We start from the raw sequence: 20,729 nt of genomic DNA on the forward strand, positions 1-20,729 counted from the left end.
CCAGTCGACAGCCTGCCTTGTTGTCATTCAAACCTCTTATCCCATCTCCGACCCTCAACAATGAGGGAGTGACGGAAACACGCCACGACGCATTTCCATACTGCATATCCCATCCCGAAGATCAAACCCTTCCCTTCCTGACCGTCGATTCTGTGGGCCCGACCCGTATGAAATAGTTGCACACCAGCGGTACACGAGGTCACAAGGCGCGCATTGATTGCGACAAACGTTCTAATCGTTGAATGAGAGATTCCTGGGGAGCTCGGCAAGATGAAAGGCTTCAGGCAAAGAGTGGTAAGTTTCGTGTGACGCTTTGCCCTTGGTGGCGTAGACCAAAAAGCTGCTTCCCCTCCCCGGTGCCGGGCACGAACTCACTTGTGATTCTAGCACGAGCAACTGTCGAGGGCAAAGGATTCCAACAAGTCTTCCAAAAAGAAAGACCCGGCTCCCGGCACCGCGTCCCCCCTCTCTGCCTCCTCCGCAATCCTCGGGGGTGACTCCAGATCTCCCAACAGTTCCAATGCCGCCACACCGAGTTCCTCATCCACGAATGTAAATGATATACGGGGGAAGAGCACAAACAACGATGGTGGAGCGGGCACCCATGGCAACACACTACATCATGGTGTCCATGGCCCCGGCCCGGGAGCTACAGGCCAACACTTCATGTCGCAAGGCTCTGCACATGGACCAGGCGGGCCTGGGACCCCCGGCAGACAGGGCGGCCATATCCCCCCCAGTGTCATAATAAGCCCAAGCGCTCCTCACATTCCCGGACCGGGCGCGACGGAGACGATGCCTGGGGACCTTGCGCCTCCAAAAGCTGGCCAAAAATCACTCCTTTTCGATCGGCTTCAGTCTACCCCCAAAGATGTGCCTGAGGGTGTACGAACTCCGAAGAGACAGCATTCATCTCGGTTCGACGTGTCGGATCAAAGAGCCCGTGATCTCGAAAAGTTACCAGGTTTCCACGAAGTCCCCCCTAATCGAAGGCAGGAGCTTTTCATGCAGAAAATTGATCAGTGCAACATCATCTTCGATTTCAACGATCAGACAGCGGATATGAAGTCCAAAGAAATCAAGAGACTCGCCTTACACGAACTCTTGGACTATGTCGCGAATAATAGATCCGTCATAACGGAACCGATGTACCCCAAAGTCGTGGAGATGTTCAGCAAGAATTTGTTTCGACCGGTTCCTCCCCCCGTCAACCCCCAAGGGGAGGCCTTTGACCCGGAAGAGGACGAGCCGGTGCTTGAAGTGGCCTGGCCTCATATCCAAGTCGTCTACGAGTTCTTCTTGCGCTTCATCGAAAGCCAAGACTTCAACACCAACATCGCCAAAGCGTACATTGATCATCACTTCGTCCTTCAACTACTCGAGCTTTTCGACTCGGAAGATCCGAGAGAGAGAGATTTCCTCAAGACGACACTGCACCGGATCTACGGCAAATTTTTGAATCTCCGGTCATACATTCGGAGATCCATCAACAACGTCTTCTTCCAATTCACCTACGAGACGGAGAGGTTCAATGGCATCGCGGAACTTCTCGAGATTTTAGGATCCATCATCAACGGCTTTGCTCTCCCGCTAAAAGAGGAACATAAACTCTTCCTGACCCGAGTCCTCATTCCCCTCCACAAAGTCAAGAGTTTGAGCATGTACCATCCTCAGCTAGCGTACTGCATCGTCCAGTTCCTGGAAAAGGACGCGGCGTTGACCGAAGAGGTAGGAAGACTTACGACCTGCTAACCAGTGCGTGATTGCTGATCAGTGCGCAGGTCGTCCTCGGGTTGCTTCGGTATTGGCCCAAAGTCAACAGCACGAAAGAAGTCATGTTCTTGAATGAGGTGGAGGATATTTTTGAAGTCATGGATCCTCAAGAGTTCGCGAAAGTTCAGGAGCCACTCTTCAATCAGCTGGCCAAGTCGGTTGCCAGCCCCCACTTTCAGGTACGCCGGGTGTGAATGATCCGTACCGGACTCGGCTAACAGGCTATTAGGTGGCGGAACGAGCACTTTATTTCTGGAACAACGAATATTTTTGCAATCTCGTCAGTGACAACGTCGAGACAATCTTGCCGATCATGTTTGCTCCGCTCTACGAAAATTCAAAGGGACATTGGAACCGGTGTGTATCTTTTTTTTTTTAACTTTTCATCATCTTGCTGATCTGGTCTAGAACAATCCATGGCATGGTCTACAACGCAATGAAGCTATTCATGGAAATCAATCCTCAATTGTTTGACGAATGTTCCCATGATTACAACGAATTGCAAAACACGGCGGGACAGCGAGAGAAAGCACGCGAAGCCAAATGGGAGAAACTTACCGAGCAGGCGAACAGAATGAAAGCCGGACTTGCAAAACCGCCGAGCGCACCGCCCATTAAAGAAGTTCCTGAGTCAGTTACTGCACAAGACAATCAAGAGAGGCTTGATGCACTCAAATTACATGACGAATCGTCATCGTCGACCAAACCGTCATCGGTAAGTCATCTCTCTCTCACTCGTGTATGGAAAGCATTGCTAGCAAAAAATGCTTTCCTCGTCGTGTTCATCTTTTCATTGGCTAAGATGTTGTCGTATTACTATAGTGACCTTGAGTGCTGTTTCTAACATAGCTTTCGATTTCTCCAGAGGCGACGAGCGGACTCTCATGGACACACGAGATCTCGCCGGTCCAACAGTGGCTCTGACGGCAAGTCGAGAAGACATCGCGCCCATTCTGGCGGATCAGTGGATCTCCATCGAGCGGTGCCCCACATACAACGCCATGGGAGCACCACGTCACAGCGTTGATAACATTTGATCGCGTATCGCGGGAGGGAGCAGCAGGAAGTGGTCTGGTCGGTCTTCCATTAGCGTCATAAGCAAGCGTTGACCTTGAGAATTTGGTGTACTTAGGCCCGTCGGATACTTCTGAGGCTGTCAAAATGCCCCGAAGCACGGTAGAATCCGCGTTGGCTTTCCAAGGGCATTGGTTGAAAAATTAGGGTAACGAGGCTTGTGATGTTTGCCTCCGCAACGAAGATACGAGCAATGCGGCCAAAGAGCCTTCCGAAACTGAAACTGCGGTAAGCTGGACGTGAGTAATGTTCAAGTAAAAATATGAACTGGCAGCCACAGCAAACTTTCCGAATCGGGATTCTGAAAGCGGTTAGTGACTTGACGACTAGCGCGTTGGAAAGAGCGACAGGCAAGTCCCTCGATTTCTCAAAAGTCGTCTTCTCCATCTCCAATTCTTGCCCAAAGATCCATACAAAGGCCACAGGCGCTTTGAGGGCACGAGGCAGCCCGCCTGCTCTACCATTTCATTTACTTTGACATTCTTCTGGTCTTAATTTAATTTTCCTCTTCCTCACTCCGTTCGTTCTCCCATCGTTCAGTCCGCGCAACTGTAAATGGGCCATTCCGTCGTTGAGCACCTATGAAGTCGCCCACGCCTTTCGGCGCACGATTTGCTCACTCGCGGTACCGGTCTCTCGGCTACCTGGCGTAGTCTGGGGATATCTTGAGAATGTCTTCCAATATGGATGCCTCGCAGAAAATCGATCTCTACGCCGCAAGGCTCACTGATCCCAAAATTGGTCAGTAATGTCCGCGATCGGTAGCCTTTGGTACTCACCCACTGATTCTTTCCCCCCCCCTCCTTTAACAGATATGAGAACGAAGTCGAATGTTGCCACGGAACTTCGCGACTCTATCGAAAATCTTTGTACACCGGCTGCCACATACACAAAGTTCCTCTCCAAACTTTGGCCTGTGTTCAAAAAGATACTGGAGGGCAAGCCTGATTTTACGCCTACCTCCTTCGAGCATATCCTCAGAAACCAGATACTGGAGATTCTACACAGATTACAACATGCGTCGCCCGAAGTGGAACCGTATGCCTTGGAGATTGTCGAGACTTTGATGGAGTTGGTGCGGGTTGAGAATGAGGACAATGCGGTTCTCTGCTTGAAGACCATCATGGACATCGAGCGGCATCAGCCGGTTGCAACCGCATCAAAAGTCCAACCCTTCCTGGATCTTATCCAGGAGATGTTCGAAATGATGGAGCAGGTCGTACGCGATACCTTTGACTCTCCTGCGGCTCATCATCAGGCACCGTCGACCACACCCAACCCCCCCGGGCAAACCTTCCAGTCGCCTCGACCTGGTTCGCCAGCAACGACGGTGTCGGATCCCGGAAATGAGAAGAAAGAACACACACCACTCGCCACAGGCATGCAGTCCTTCAAGGTTTTGTCGGAGTGCCCCATCATCGTCGTTTCCATCTTCCAAGCGCATCGTAGCTCTGTGGCAGCCAATGTTAAGAAATTCGTGCCGTCGATCAAGGGGATCCTGCTGTTGCAGGCGAAGGCACAAGAAAAAGCACATGCAGAAGCAGCGGCCCACAAGACCATCTTCACCGGAGTGAGCAAGGATATCAGGAATCGCGCCGCCTTCGGTGATTTCATTACCGCACAGGTCAAGACCATGAGTTTTCTTGCGTACCTTCTGAGAGTATATGCGAATCAGCTGACGGATTTTTTGCCGGCTCTGCCCGGCGTGGTCGTCCGTTTACTCAAGGACTGCCCACGAGAGAAGTCGGGAGCTCGGAAGGAGCTGCTGGTAGCTATTCGTCACATTATCAACTTCAATTATCGCAAGATCTTCTTGAACAAGATCGACGAGTTGCTGGACGAGCGAATTCTCATTGGCGATGGCCTCACCGTGTACGAAACGATGCGCCCCCTGGCGTACAGCATGCTGGCCGATCTGATCCACCATGTTCGAGATTCTCTCGATCGGAACCAGATTCGACGAACGATCGAAGTCTACACGAAGAATCTCCACGACAACTTTCCAGGGACGAGTTTTCAGACAATGAGCGCCAAACTGCTTCTGAACATGGCTGAAAGCATCACCAAGTTGGAGAACAAGGAAGATGCAAGATATTTCTTGATCATGATCCTGGATGCTATTGGAGACAAGTTCGCTGCGATGAACTATCAGTACGACAATGCTGTCAAATTGAGCAAACAATACGGGGACAAGTCCACGGAGAACCAACCGGAAACTTATATGGACGACAAAGATCAGATTCCGGACTGGGACGAGGTGGACATCTTCAACGCCACTCCCATCAAAACATCGAACCCACGGGAGCGAGGCGCCGACCCAGTTAACGACAACAAGTTCTTGTTCAAAAATCTCGTCAACGGCCTCAAGAATATGTTCTATCAACTCAAAACCTGCAATCCTCCTGGACTCAATGTGGACCAGGCAAGCGCACCTTTGAACTGGGCTGAAGTCTCCTTCGGCTACAATGCTGAAGAGACCCGTGTGGTCACGAAGCTTTTCCATGAAGGTGCCCGCGTCTTTCGTTACTACAGTGCTGAAACTCCTCCACCTGACCTTCAGTATTCGTCTCCCGTGGACTTTATGGCAAGCCACTCAATGTCACAGATGACCCGGGAGGAAAAAGAACTGCTGGAGAGCTTCGGCACAGTTTTCCACTGCATCGACCCGGCCACGTTTCACGAAGTCTTTCAAGCCGAGATACCGTATTTGCACGTATTGATGTTTGAACATACAGCGTTACTCCATCTTCCTCAGTTTTTCCTGGCCAGTGAGGCGACATCACCGGCATTTGCAGGAATGGTCCTTCAGTACCTGATGAACAAGCTACCAGAAGTCGGCTCGTCTCACATTGTCCAGTCGTCAATCTTGTTGAGAATGTTCAAATTGTCCTTTATGGCGGTCACACTGTTCTCTTCGCACAACGAACAGGTTCTGCTCCCCCACATCACGAAGATAATTACGCAATGTGTACAGCTGTCTGTGACAGCAGAAAAACCGATACACTACTTCATACTTCTTCGTTCCCTGTTCAGGAGTATTGGTGGCGGACGATTCGAACTGCTCTATAAGGAGATCCTTCCTCTTCTTGAAATGCTGTTGGAGACGTTCAACCACCTCCTTCAAGGCGCACGAGATCCCCATGACCGAGACCTGTACGTCGAACTCACATTGACGGTTCCTGCCAGACTGAGTCACTTGTTACCGCACCTGAACCATTTGATGAGGCCTTTGGTGGTAGCCCTTCGGGCCGGGCCCGACCTCGTCGGTCAGGGCCTTCGAACCCTCGAATTATGTGTCGACAACCTTACCGCTGACTACTTGGATCCCATCATGGCACCAATCATGGACGATTTGATGACAGCTCTGTTCGAACATCTCAAACCGCAGCCCTATCAGCATTTCCACTCCCACACAACGATGAGAATCCTAGGCAAGCTAGGAGGCCGAAATCGAAAGTTCCTGAACCACCCACATCAGTTGGCGTTCCGACGATACACCGACGATACGCCTAGTTTTGATATCAGACTTATCGAAACAAGTCGCGACCGCGCTTTCCCGCTCGATACGGGGGTCGATTTAGCAATTCGAAAGCTCAGTGAGACGGCGAAGACGACTGCCGTGAAACCTTTGGATCTGTATTACAAACAACAGTCATTCAAGTTGATCAGCAACGAAGTGAAGCTGTTCATCGGCTATGATCACCTTCCAGACGATTTTGCAGCTCTTCTTCGACTCCAAGCGAACGACCTCCTTGCACGGCGTTTTTCAACATATGCCGATACATTGGCCGAAAACGAATGGGGGAAGTCGGTGCAGAAACGCCGTGAACAGGAAGAAAACCTAAGGAAACTGCTCAAGACATGCTTCACTGCAACGACTATCCCAGATCTGAAACCCCAAGCGGACGCCTTTATTCTGAACATATCTCGTCATTTCACCATGGTCGAACTTGGCCAGGCTCTGCATGATGCCGGCCGAAAGACGAAAGAGTTTGATGTTCATATGAACGAAGGGGCAGTCCATCTCAGTACGAGAATACTTGCTGACGTTCTTTGCGATTGTCTGGCCTCAGATAATGTTGTCATCAGAGAAGCGGCCGAAGCATCGATGGTAGCAGTCGTCGATACAGCTCGCATTATCTTCGGCAGTGAGGAAAAGGCCGCCAGACTTCCCTTCTTCTCCCATCTCACTCAGACATTCTGCCACGGATGCCGAGAAGTCGAGTGGTTCACCAAAGCTGGTGCGACCTTGGGAATCCAAATTCTGGTGACCAAGCTGGGCTTGGGCCATGCTTTCCTCAATAGTAAACAGCTCGAGATTATCAAGGCACTGTTGTTCATCATCAAAGACACGCCTCAAGAAGTCCCGGCCAGCACACGAATTACCTCGCAAGAGACACTGGAATTCATTCTCCGGCAGTGCTGCGCAGGTCAGACCCGAGAAATGATCACGAACGAGAAAAGCACCATTCATGCGCTTTCCCTTACATTCAGCGTCGAGCTCTCTCACATGAATAAACATGCACGTGAGACTGCACAGCGTGCTTTTGCGATCATGGCAGAGGTGGTAGGCGTGGAAGTCCACGAGCTCATTGCCCCTGTCAAGGAAAGACTGTTGCAACCCATATTCAATAAACCACTCCGAGCTCTGCCGTTCCTCTCGCAAACTGGATTTATTGATGCAATAACGTATTGCTTGGGCCTGGGACATGATTTTGTTCCCTTGAACGACCAACTGAATCGTCTGATGATGGAGTCCCTTGCCCTGGCAGATGCCGACTCCGAGATCCTGCATCCGAAACCCGATGAGTTCAATAATTCTCAGCTGATTATCAACCTCCGTGTGTCTTGTTTGAAGCTCTTGTCCATTGCCATGAGTTTGCCCGACTTTGCGACCGGTCCTCAAAACACAAGCCGAGCACGCATCATCACGGTGTTTTTCAAATTGCTTTATTCAAGGTCGCCAGAGATCATTGAGGCCGCCAATGCAGGTCTGAAAGAAGTTTTGGTCCAAACCGCAAAATTACCCAAGGATCTTCTTCAAAATGGCCTAAGACCTATCTTGATGAATCTGCAAGACTCGAAGCGGCTCACTGTTGCTGGACTGGAAGGACTGGCGAGGCTCTTAACCCTGTTGACCAATTATTTCAAGGTGGAGATAGGTGCACGACTCCTGGAACACATGAAAGTAATCGCAGATGACCAACTCCTCCAGAAAGTCTCGTTTGGTCTGGTTGAGCAAAACCCTCAGATGAAGATCGTCACGGCGATATTCAATATCTTCCACCTCCTGCCTCCTGCAGCTGCGAGCTTCATGGCGGATCTGGTGAACAGCGTCTTGGATTTGGAGGGAAAGTTGCGCCGCACGGTGGCCAGTCCATTTCGGCCACCTCTGATCTTGTATCTTGACAAATATCCGGCAGAAACATGGTCGTTCTTCCGGTCACGCCTGCAGGAAGAGAAGTACGGACGATTTTTCGGGCAAATCCTGGCCTCTGAGTCCAGTCGCGCTTTACGTGACACCGTGATGAAAGATACTGAAGGGCTGATCAAGGCCGCCTTCGAGGTCGAAGCGGATCAAGAAAAAAATACCGCCGCGATTAGTGGCATTTACATCGTGCATTCGATTTGCATGTTCGACTTAGCCAAGAATTGGCTACGAGAACAAGATCGGCTGCGACTTAAGGTTTTGTCGGCCGGACAAGAGCTAGAAGGTCTATTGCGAAAAGACCTTCTGCAACCTCCACAGCGACTACGGGCTGAACAGACTGGAGACCAATTAATGGACATTTTGACGCAGTATTTGGAGTCGGTGCCCGATGATCTTGACTTTATGATCGAGGTCTGTTCCTCCTCCGCGCAAGGGAGTATCAAATCCCCATTGAAATTGACCAAATACCTCTTCGACTCTGTCATCACCGACGAATCCACCGCACGCCGGTTTAGCATCATTGAGAAATGTCTCGACATTTATTGTCAGAAATCCGAGGCTCAGAAGGTGAAGACATTCCTATTACACAATGTCGTCAATCCGATTATGGCGAGGGATGTTCAAAATACTCGTCGTAAGAATAACAAGGCTGGTACTTTGGCGGACAGCAAGCTGTTCAACCTCTTCCTAGAGCGTCTGTGGAAGCCCGCAGCCCCTGAGACGAGTGATGACTCATCTCAGCCGGGAATTGACCATTCGCGCATGGAGGCACTGCAACTGTCAGCCTTGGTCCTGAAATATCACAAAGACGCTGTATCCGAGGACCGAAAGGATATCATCAAGTACTCGTGGGGACACATCAAGCTGGAAGATGTTATTAACAAATACGCGGCCTATGTTCTCATTTGCTACTTTATTCGATCCTATGACACTCCACCGAAAATCGCCGTGCAAATCTATAATCAGTTGCTGAAAGCGCACCAAAACGAGGGCAAGGCTTTGGTCACTCAAGCTCTGGAAGTGCTGGCTCCTGTTCTACCGGCCAGGATGGGTGCTGCCACCAATACTCCCGGCGATAAGCGATCTCCACACTGGGCTCGCCTGCCGCGTAAGATCCTCAACGAGGAGGCCGGTAACCTGCAGCAAGTTCAGAGCATTTTCAACTTCATTGTGCGCCAGCCCGACTTGTTCTATGATTCAAGAGAGTTCTTCGTCCCAACCATAGTTCAGATGCTTCACAAGATCGCTCCTCCACCGAACCCTTCAAACGAAAACAAGAAGCTCGCACTTGCTTTGATTTCATTGATCCAACAATGGGAGAGCCGCCGGGTTTCTGCCGTGTCCCCGGCTCAGTCAGTAGCGGAGCTCTCGACTTCACGCAAGAGAGATTCTTCCGGAGCTCAATCCTTGGCGCCTCCGCCAACCAAGGAGAAAGCCGAATATCTAATTCCGCTGGAGCTTCGCAAGGCCGTCGTCAAATACATGATCACATTCATCACGTCTTTGCCAGAGCGGTTTCCAGTGCCGGCGGCGGAGCTGAAGGCCAAGACAATGCAGAAGGCCCAACAGCCAGCTTTGTCGAATGACATGTGCAAGAAAAGTGTGCAGCTGCTTCGGGATCTATTGGCTCCAAATTTGTGGTCGGACGTCGACGTCGGTCTCTATGAAAAGCTTTTGGAGCCGATTTTGAGTGGCGACAAAGCAGATAAGATGGAGGAGAAGCAATTGACTTGCATGATCAACGCTTTGCAGGTGATGCGCATTCTGCTGGGCACGAAGTCGAACGAATGGATTATCGATCACATGGAAAAAATCCAGAAGCTGCTGGAAAAGCCCTTGAAGATGGATGAACCAGAAATTCAGGACTGTCTCCATTTGGTCACTGACGACAACAAGTCTATTCCCTTGGTACGCCAAATTCTCGAGGCCATTCCGAAGCAACGGACAGACGAGGAAGATGCCATGGAATTGGACACCACCCCTTCAGACTTTCCCACCCGGTTTTCCAAAGTTCTCGTCGGTGAAGCCCTTTCGTCCGGCAACTATACTTCCGGGATCAATAATTTGTGGACATTGTCTTTAGTTCGACCGAGCGACGTTGATGACCATATCAACGGGGCGATGAAAGCCTTGCAGCAAAAACTGGCGAAGGAACATATCAACGCGTATGTGATACCACCCGGGCCGCCTCCGCAAGGGTGGCGGCTCGGTGAACCGTTGATGGATCCTTACGAATTCGCCCTCGGAGTCGACCTGATCAAGAAAACAATCGACATTCTATCACTGCGCATGGGGGAGCTTAACGATCAGCGCCGCCCATTCTTGAGTGTCCTCGCCTCTCTCGTTGAGAAGTCTTTCAACGATGAAATGTGCAACAAAGTCCTGGACATGGTCGAAAAGTGGGTATTCAATTCTACCGAACCGTGGCCAACCCTCAAGGAGAAAACCGCTGTCCTCCACAAGATGCTTATCTTCGAAAAATGGCCTACGCAGAAGCTGCTCGAACGCTTCCTTGAACTTGTGATCAAGATCTACGAGGATCCTACGGTGACGAGGACCGAGTTGACCGTCCGATTAGAACATGCTTTCCTGATTGGAACTCGCGCCAAAGATGTGAAGATGCGGAATCGCTTCATGAGTATCTTTAATCGTGCCTTGTCCAAGACCGCCAGCTATCGGTTGAATTATGTGTTAACACTCCAGAACTGGGACACTTTGGCAGACTCCTTCTGGTTGAAACAAGCATCGCACCTCATTATGGGTTCGGTGGAAATGTCCATGCCCGCTCGTCTGCATCCTGAGGATGTTCGTGTCTGTCCCGTGTCTCAATTGTTCGATCCCAATCTGGTGAGTCCAGAGCAACCAAAGGACGATTTGATGATCGAAGATAGTCTGGAAGCTCTTGTTGCTGCGCAGCGTCGCTTCAATCAAGAAATTCACGAAGTCAAAGTGGGAGATCTTCTTGATCCCATCACCCAGCTTCAGCACATTGACGACACCGTTGCTTACGATGTATGGGTCAAGCTTTTCCCTCTTTGTTGGTCCGCTTTAAGCAGAGACGAACGACTTGATCTCGAGAAAGGCATGGTCACTCTTCTCACTCGGGAATATCACCAAAGACAACTGAATCTGCGCCCCAACGTGGTGCAGGGATTACTCGAAGGAGCTGTCCGAGCAAAGCCGAGATTCAAGGTGCCACCACATGTCATGAAATTCCTGAGTCGGACTTACGATGCGTGGTACACCGCACTTATCTCGCTGGAGGAATCGACCATCGATCCATTGATTGATACCCCGCAAGTTCGCGAGAGCAACCTTGATGCTTTGGTCGAAGTGTATGCGGGGCTTCAAGAAGACGACCTGTTTTATGGAACTTGGAGAAGAAGATGCAAGTTCATGGAAACGAATGCGGCTTTATCATATGAACAGCATGGAATCTGGCATAAAGCACAGCAACTGTGGGAAGCAGCGCAAGTGAAAGCAAGAACCGGTGTTGTTCCTTTCTCGCAAGGAGAGTATTATCTCTGGGAGGACCACTGGATTATTTGCGCACAAAAGCTTCAGCAATGGGACATTCTGGGTGAATTCGCCAAGCACGAAAATTTCAGTGACCTTCTCCTGGAATCGGCTTGGAGAAACTATGAAGCTTGGAACGGAGACGAAAACCGCAACCAACTGGACTCAATGATCAAATCCGTCTCTGATGCACCCACCCCCAGACGAACGTTCTTCCAAGCGTTCATGGCGCTCCTTCGATACAACTCGAAACAAGTGTCTCGTGCCGAGTTCCAGCATGTCTGCGATGAAGCTATCCAGCTGTCCATCCGTAAATGGCATCAGCTTCCTAAGCGAATCACCAATGCTCATATTCCCATTCTGCAAAACTTCCAACAACTGGTTGAATTGCATGATGCCAGCGTCATTTGTGACAGTCTGATGGGAACGAATGAGCGAAACCTCGACAACAAATCGCAAGAAGTCAAACTGTTGCTGCAGGCCTGGCGAGATCGCCTACCAAACATTTGGGATGATATCAACGCATGGCAAGACCTCGTCACCTGGCGTCAGCATGTCTTTCAACTCGTCAACTCGACCTATTTGCCACTTCTCCCGCAAGGCGGCAATAACGTTGGCAACAACTCCTACGCTTTCCGAGGCTACCACGAGACCGCATGGATAATTAACAAGTTTGCCCATGTCGCTCGCAAGCACCAGATGCCGGAAGTGTGTATCACCCAGCTGGGCAAAATTTATACCCTACCCAACATTGAGATCCAAGAAGCCTTTCTGAAATTGAGAGAGCAAGCAAAATGCCACTACCAGAACAAGGCCGAGTTGAACAACGGCTTAGACGTCATCAATAACACCAATCTGAACTATTTCGGTGCTCAGCAAAAAGCCGAATTCTACACACTCAAAGGAATGTTTTTGGCCAAGTTACAGCATGCCGAGGAAGCAAACGAGGCATTTGGGGTCGCGTTGTATTATGACCTGCGATTGCCAAAGGCGTGGGCCGAATGGGGCCAATATTCGGATCGCAAGTTCAAGGAGAACCCCGTTAACATCGAGGCTGCCAGCAATGCTGTGAGCTGCTACCTTGAAGCGGCAGGGTTGTACAAGAGCGCCAAATCAAGAAAGATGCTCAGTCGAGTCCTATGGTTGCTCAGTCTCGATGATGAAGAAGGCCGTATTGCCAAGGCATTTGAAGATTTCAAGGGTGAGACACCAGTCTGGTATTGGACTACATTTGTACCACAGCTTCTCGGCTGTCTCGAGCACAAGGAAGCACGCCTGGCCAAGGCCGTTCTGGTCAAGATCGCGAAGGCCTTTCCGCAGGCACTCTTCTATCATTTGAGGGCGACACGAGAGGAGTTCTTGACCAAGAAGAAGCAATTGGAGGCCCAGAAACGCCAGCAGAAGCCTCAACCGGAAAAGACCGAAGGTGGATCACGACCGGGCACGGCAAATGGCGACACGCCAGTGAATGGTTCATCGTCACCGAAACCGAAGCAAGAACCTCATGGAGACGGTCAACCGAACGGAACCGAAGTGGAGAAAAAGGAAGAGCCCAAGAAGCCGTGGGACCATACCGATGAGATCATGGCTGGATTGAAGACGGCCTTCCCACTACTTGCTCTGTCGATGGAGACCATGACCGATCAACTCTCCAAGCACTTCAAATGTCCCCCCGATGAAGATGCTCACCGACTCATCGTGGCCTTGCTGAACGATGGCCTCGCGTACATTAGCAGGGCTCCCATAACTTATGCGGAGGGAGCGAAGTTGCCGCCCTCCACTGAAACGAACATTGCTCGTTTTGTGACTTCCGTTCTTCCGGCTCACATTCGCAAGTCATTCGAAGCCGACTTTGTTCATACCAAGCCCACGATGTACGAATACATCCACAAGTTAAGACGGTGGAGAGACAAATTTGAACAGAAGCTTGACCACCGACAACAATGGGCTCCACTCGAGTCCTACAGCCATCATCTGAGCGAATTCAAATTTCTCAAATTCGATGATTCCGTCGAGGTTCCTGGCCAATATCAACAACACAAAGACAAGAACACTGATTTCGTTCGTATCGAGCGCTTTATGCCTGCAGTCGAACTGGTGCGAGGAAATAACATCTGCCATCGCCGACTCACAATTCGCGGCCACGATGGATCCTTGCATACCTTCGCAGTCCAGCATCCAACGGGCGGCAAGGTCAGGAGAGAAGAGCGCATTGTACAACTCTTCCGTATCTTCAACCAGACTTTGGCCAAACGCAAAGAGTCTCGACGCCGCAATTTGTACTTCCATCTTCCCATATTCGTGCCAATCGCTCCATACATCCGTCTCGTGCAGGACGACGCTTCTTACGTCACGTTGCAGACGGTCTACGAAGACTACGTTCGCAACACACCAGGAATGTCACGCGACGATCCAATGCTGTTCGTTCTGGAAAAGTCGCGGACAATTGCGGAGCAACAAAAGGCCTCGCCTCGTACTCCTGATCAGTTGGCGGTCATGAAGACGGAGATTTTCAACACCATTCAGGAACGCTGGGTGCCGAACAACGTTGCCCGACGTTACTTCCAAGCCATCTACCCTACCTATGCAGATTTCTGGCTCTTCCGACGACAATTTTCGTACCAATTCGCCGCAACAACGTTCATGACTTATATCATGCACATGTCGTCCCGATACCCAATGAAATTCTCCATTTCTCGGTCGACAGGCGATATCTGGGCAAGTGACTTGCTCCCCAATTTGAACTCGACGCGTGCGTATTTCTTCAATCCTGAGGCTGTACCGTTCCGTCTCAGCCCCAACATTCAAACCCTGATGGGCCCGCTGGCCGTCGAGGGTATCTTCACCGCGTCTCTCATGGCTATCGCAAGATGTCTCGCGGAGCAAGACCAGGGATACGAAATGGAGCAACAACTCAGCATCTTCGTTAGAGACGAGATGTACAATTGGGCGGCAGGCCGTTCTCAATCTTCCAGTTCGAACGAAGCGAAAATGGAGGGTCAGCATCTCCGTGAGCTGGTGTCGCAGAATACGGATTTCATTGTCCGCCGAGCCTTGACGCTTGCGAAGACACAAGGTACCGTAGGCAATGCTGCTGAAGGAAGCAATGCGACTGGAGTGTTACCCGCTTGTCAGAATGTCGTCGATCTCGTCAGTCGAGCGACTGATCCGATGAAACTAAGTGCGATGGATGGGCTGTGGATGCCTTGGCTCTAGGTGTGCCAGGAAAGGGAAAGAGGAATACAAGATTGATTTGACGGCGTTGCTGGCAAGGTTCAACTTATGCGGGATGGGACGAATGAAAAATGAACCAAAAAAGGGAACCGGACCAGGAAGCAGAAGGGGAACATGAGGTTGAGAAACAACCTCGAGTGACGTGAGGTTCCGGAGTCTTATCTTACGACGACAATCGACAATGTTTCTGACGGTGGTCATTTGCTACGGAGTTTCTCTACTTGCCACTTTGATATGGGAACAACCAAGCGTGGTTTATTTCGGGGGTTATTCATTTGTACGGGAGTCTTCTGGATTTTCAATGTGATCAACCCTAGCGGTCGACGTTTGGTGAGGCCTTCAGCACGGATGCGTGGAGCTTTGAGCCTCTTTAGTCTTTTTGTATTTCTGGGGCTGCTTTGAATGCTTGAATTGCGAAAGTTTCTACCGCTTTAAAAGCATCCCACCACTTGATTGGCTGATCAATTTATTTCAATCTTTTCCTTTCCCCGTTGTTGGGAGCTTCACTCTATTATGATCATCACAAAATGTCATTATCGCCACAGTGCGTTCCATTGGCCCAAGATTTGCTAAAACATTGAATAATATCATGTGCCCAGGGTTCATAAGGAGAGGACCACCCAAGTCCAAAAACCTCTTGCTCATTGCGCATTTCCGAGGAGGAGGATGATGATGATGGTGGGGGATCTCCTTAAAAAGGTCGACACAAAGGTCATACAGTCAATGGCCAAAATTGAATGCAAGGTAGAAGTCGGAGCATCCATGACCATCACTCGTCAGATTTTCCAAAGGGCTATTGAGACTCTTATGACCATCATGACCCGATAGCTTGCAAAGCTGTATCCAGAACCTCATCTGCATCGTCATCCATTCGTTGCTCGAGCTTTTGTTCGTTGCTCATTTGCCTCCCAGCCCTAGGTACTCCACCAGACATAGCTTCCTTCTCTCTTCGTTTGGATCGGGTGCCGCCGATCACGGCGGTCGAATCCTGCTGCGTTGTCATATCGACATCATCAAGATCGTGGTCTTCTTCAAGTGCCCAAAACTCCATTGCTCGACTGAGAAGTGTACCAGCAACACCGCCTCCACCGGCATCACCGCCAAGAACCCTGACAGCCTCGTGAAGAGCCATAACAGCGTCCTTGGTCCGGCCTACCATACTGAGTAAGACCAATCCGCGACTGGTGTGGATACTACCGATCAGATTTCGCTCGTCATAACCACTCGCTGCACCGCTGGGTCCGAGGCCCGTGCTGGTGCCGGTGAGACTGAGATTTGCCAACGCGGACATGCCACGTCCTGGTTCAAACGCGGACGCGGACGCAGGTGCGGCTCCTCCGGTGGCCGTCCTTAAACATTCGTCAAATTCGGCCAGGGATTCTTCGAATCTTCCCAGCCGTCTTAGTGCATGGGCTAAATTTGCTCTCGTCGCGACCCAAGCAGTCATATTGCATCCCAATTCTGCAGCCAACTCGAGTGATTTGTGGAACAGTTTGGCCGCAGCTGGCAGGTGCGACTGATGGTATAATATTACACCGATTTCATTGAGAACCAGTGGATCACCACCAAGATGGCTGCTATTTTTGAGTATCTTGTTTCCGAGATCGTCATCTGTTCCATCCGTGATTGCTCCACTGCTCATCTCAAACGCCGCTAAACAGTATTCCCAGGCAAGCTGCATATTGTTCAGAGCGAGGTGCTGCATGCCGAGGAAGAGTTGGGGTAAGTGACTCCCTTGGAACAGCCTTGCAGCGGTAGAGTAGGCCGCTATTGCCTGATCGTGCTCGCCTTCAGCAGCAAAGGTGTGGGCAAACCCGATCCATGCTGCCGCTGAATGTGGATCCATCAAAGAGGCCTTGGAGAAGAAGCGCCGAGCTTCTGCTATTCGAAATGTGGACAGATAGTAAGTTCCTATCGCCAGGTAGGTGTAAGATTCATGAGGAGCATGAGTCGATAAGGTATGTGAGAGGTGGAAGAGAGTCGTATACGATCCCGTCTCGTAGAGAACGGCGAGATGTAGCGGGTACAAGCGGGGGCTGTGACCAAGTGAGGCGTTGGTGTTGCTTGATGAGGCATCTATCGCGGTGTGAGAATGATCCTGCGAATTCAAAATACTTGTGGTGATGGCCAGGGCTTCATGAAATCGACATTGCGTATACAGAGTTTCGGCCCGGGTGAGAAGCAAGTCTGGATTTGATGCGAGATTGTAATGGGTGGACAGTGTCTCTGTGGCGTGGGCGAGGGTCCCTGGGGAGGAATATTTGGATAAACGGGTGGTGTACAACAGCTTGGTGAAATGGGCCGCCTCCTGGGCCAGAGATTGATCCTCGATTCGGATGGAGTCAAAATCCAATTCGTCCAAAAACGCCAACTCCTCCGCCGGGGACATTAAGGAATTCTTCATAAGTTGGTCGAAGGCCTCGAAGCATTGGACGTCTATTCGGACTGCGTCTTTGTAGCAATCCCTCGCTCGATCAAAAGCATTGCGTTTGGCAAAACACAGGCCTCGCAGATAGCACATGCCAGCCTGAAATTTCAGCTCCTTCTCCGACTCTCTGTCTCGTTCTCGTTCTTCGCTGAGTTCTATCCTGTCTCTTTGAGGTCTGCCGCTTCTCTGTGTGGCATTTCTTTGAGAGTGGCCATTGATATGGGCCAGCTTCCTGCGAGCATTGTGCGACGTGGTGATGAGATGCGTAGGATTATCTTCCCCGAGGATGACAAGGGCCTGGTCGTATCTGCCTTGTTTTATGTAGCAGTGAGCAGCCAGATATCGACACGAGAGGCTTCGATGGATCAGGTCTTTTCGTGAAAGAAGGGCGAGGGCCCGCGTAAAATTGTTGTTTCCAAAATGCACTTGGGCCAGCCAGAATGCGTCTGCATCATTATCTTGCAACAGAACGGTCAACGATGTTCCCGGACCACAGTCGCCTACTCACATACTCGTCAAAGCCAGGACCTTGTCTCCGATGTATATCGCAGCGTCATGCTGGCCCTTGTTCAGGGCATCTTGTCTCCATGCCCGCAGATACTTGTCCATGTTGAGGGCCGCGTAGAGAATTTGGGCCCATGGAATGGCGGAAGGCCACCAATCACTCCGAAGACGTGTTTGACGATATTAGCTGGACGAAACAATGGAGAGGAGGTTGTTCTAAGTAAAAGAAAGTAATGCCTGAACGGCATTGTATTGTTTGGCAGTATCCTGGAATGGAGGCGCGACTTTGTGGCGAATGTTTGGGAGTGCAAAACGTGAAGTTTCTTCTCCCACAGCCGGGCTGCGTTTCCCATCTTTTCCTTTTCTCCCCCCTACTCGTCTTTTTCTTTCCTGTCTCTTCCCCGAGACATCTCTTCTCGATTCTTTAGATCAAGATGTCTGAGAGAAAGGTTCTCACCAAATACTACCCTCCCGAATTTGACCCTTCCAAAATCGCCCGCACTCCCAAACATCTACGCCCGACAGGCCCCAAAACCATCCCAGTACGTTTGATGGCACCCTTTAGCATGAAATGTACATCTTGTGGCGAGTACATTTACAAAGGCCGCAAATTCAACGCCAGGAAAGAAACAACAGACGAGAAATATCTCACGATTTCCATCTACCGTTTCTACATCCGCTGCACGAGATGCAGTTCAGAAATCACCTTCAAAACCGACCCCAAGAATATGGACTATACGTGTGAAAGAGGAGCCAAACGAAACTTCGAATCATGGCGAGACCCAACAAGTGCCGAACTGAAGGAGACGGACGAGGAGCGCCTGGACCGGCTCGAACGAGAGGAAGCTGACGAGGCAGAGAGCGCTGAAAGAAATGCCATGGAAGAACTCGAACAGAAAATGGAGGAGAGTAAACGAGAAATGCAGGTCGCCGATGCCCTGGACGAGATCATGCAGAGAAATGCACGGATAGAGCGAGGAGAGAGGGGAGGCAAGGAGGAAGAGGCTCTGAACCAGGTCAGGGACCTTGCAAGAGAGCAGAGAAAAGCGGAAGAACGGGAAGATGCCGAGGCTGCTCGTAAAGCTTTCGAGGGCGACAATGTGGAAAAGGCCCGACTTGAGGAAGAATTCGAAGTCAATGGGAATCACCACACGGGGCCATTAGAGACGGAAGAGGGACCGCAGGCACCCTCTTTCGAAAGATCCAAGAAGATGAAGAAACCCCTCGTACCCGGACTGATACGAAAGACTAACCCTATTCAAACTACGCCATCGACAGTCCAAGCGAAACCGCCCGGCCTCGGTCTGGGTGGCTACGACTCTGATGATGATTAACCGACGAGCCAACCTTCTGTGCAGAAGGCCCGTTATAACTTGCACCCTGCCATGTCGCAGAGTGACGGGCTTTGAGTGGGGAGAGCGGTCTTATCGGCCTTGGGCCCGTGTGCCTCCTCAGGTCATTTGAGTGGAATAAAAGCACTCCCTTCCGGGAGATTCCCTTGCCACTGACAGCCCGTCACCGGGCTCCTCCCAATGGGCAGCGAAGGGGGACATCTGGTTTATTGAGCGCAAAAGCCCCTTCGCACAATAGGAGAAGGCTGATCGCTTCGGTCACCGGATGCTTATCAAGCATCGGAGCGGCTATTGCGAAGTATGTGTATGAAGCTGGTTCTCCTGTCGTCACCACCACTCGTAAGCCAAACACACTCTTATACCTCTCCGACGGACCAAATGTTCTCAAATTTGAAATTGGACGTAACACCATAGGATCAAGTCACCAAAGCGCTTGCGACAGCAGTCGAAAGAGGGTGGCCATCTGGATGTGGTGGTGGATAATGCAGGCTATGGCATAAAAGATGCCAATGCGCGAATACAGTGGGAGTCGAACTTCTGGGACGCGGCAAATGTTACAAAAGCCGCTCTACCTATCCTCGGGAAGTCGACCCTCCTGGAGAGGGCGGGCTGGTTAGGATATTATCATGCCAGGTACAGACTATATATTATCACCTTTCCCAAAACTAAGGGAGACATCGCCGTCCCAATTTGGTCTCTTTCGCAAGTTCGCTCTTGAGGTTTATACAGAAGCTGTTGCAAAGGAGATACACATGGCATCTGAGGCGGCACGTGTGCACAGGAGTGATCCATCCGAGTGCACTCGAGTCATTTATGAGACTTGCTATGGGAGGGAGATAGCGACATGGCGATGACTTTCTCAGGTATCAGACGTGGCTAGAATATCCCATTTTTAGCGGATCCCGGTACCTACAAGAGGTTGGTGAGGTTCTTTACACGAACAGTCCCCTCTGATTGCATGGGCAATATGCAAGTGGGCCAATGTACACCGATGTACCTCCTACTGCGAGTGACTGGGTCACCGGTCGGCCGCCGTCGACCGTTGACGAAGCGAGCCGTGATGCTTTTCTTTCAGCTGCTCACCTGATTGAAATTCCTGGAAGGCGCCGAACTATGCAGCTCTAGCCGCTTCGTCGTCCCGAATGTGGTAACAATTTGGTCGGTGGCCTATCATTCGTCCGACTCTTTGCGAGGGATCTTGGATTGGTGGCGTCTCCAAGCTCAACCTACATCTGTAAATAACCAAGCGCACCACCATGATTGGGCAACCCCGGATACCCCTGACCGCCGAAGCAACCCTGAGAATAGACATCCCCACCCGCCCATTCTCGGTGGTAAGCGCCCAGATTGGTGGGCCTGAAAATGGCAGCAGGTAGAGACCATGCGGCTCTGGTTTCTAGCCGCCGGCGACATTCGA

General features: G+C 50.8%; 4 protein-coding genes across 4 annotated transcripts; 3 read left to right on the forward strand and 1 right to left on the reverse strand.

The window, feature by feature from the left end:
• Positions 1–270: 270 nt before the first annotated feature.
• Positions 271–2,800, forward strand: Z518_00025 (uncharacterized protein; the record flags this gene model as incomplete). The annotated part of the gene is made up of 6 exons (XM_013420629.1): positions 271–294; positions 388–1,728; positions 1,782–1,952; positions 2,003–2,130; positions 2,182–2,488; positions 2,639–2,800. 6 exons carry the CDS (start codon positions 271–273, stop codon positions 2,798–2,800), a joined length of 2,133 nt encoding a protein of 710 aa, XP_013276083.1.
• Positions 2,801–3,661: 861 nt separating this feature from the next.
• Positions 3,662–15,010, forward strand: Z518_00026 (uncharacterized protein; the record flags this gene model as incomplete). Its single annotated transcript, XM_013420630.1, has 1 exon — positions 3,662–15,010. The coding sequence occupies one exon, from the start codon at positions 3,662–3,664 to the stop codon at positions 15,008–15,010; it is 11,349 nt and encodes a 3,782-aa protein (XP_013276084.1).
• Positions 15,011–15,842: 832 nt separating this feature from the next.
• Z518_00027 (uncharacterized protein) lies at positions 15,843–18,065 on the reverse strand (the record flags this gene model as incomplete). The annotated part of the gene is made up of 2 exons (XM_013420631.1): positions 15,843–17,914; positions 17,969–18,065. The coding sequence occupies 2 exons, from the start codon at positions 18,063–18,065 to the stop codon at positions 15,843–15,845; spliced, it is 2,169 nt and encodes a 722-aa protein (XP_013276085.1).
• Positions 18,066–18,394: 329 nt separating this feature from the next.
• Z518_00028 (uncharacterized protein) lies at positions 18,395–19,294 on the forward strand (the record flags this gene model as incomplete). Its single annotated transcript, XM_013420632.1, has 1 exon — positions 18,395–19,294. One exon carries the CDS (start codon positions 18,395–18,397, stop codon positions 19,292–19,294), a length of 900 nt encoding a protein of 299 aa, XP_013276086.1.
• Between the last annotated feature and the right edge of the window lie 1,435 nt (positions 19,295–20,729).

Source organism: Rhinocladiella mackenziei, assembly GCF_000835555.1.
Source record: "Rhinocladiella mackenziei CBS 650.93 unplaced genomic scaffold supercont1.1, whole genome shotgun sequence".
NCBI classification, from domain to species: Eukaryota; Fungi; Ascomycota; class Eurotiomycetes; order Chaetothyriales; family Herpotrichiellaceae; genus Rhinocladiella; species Rhinocladiella mackenziei.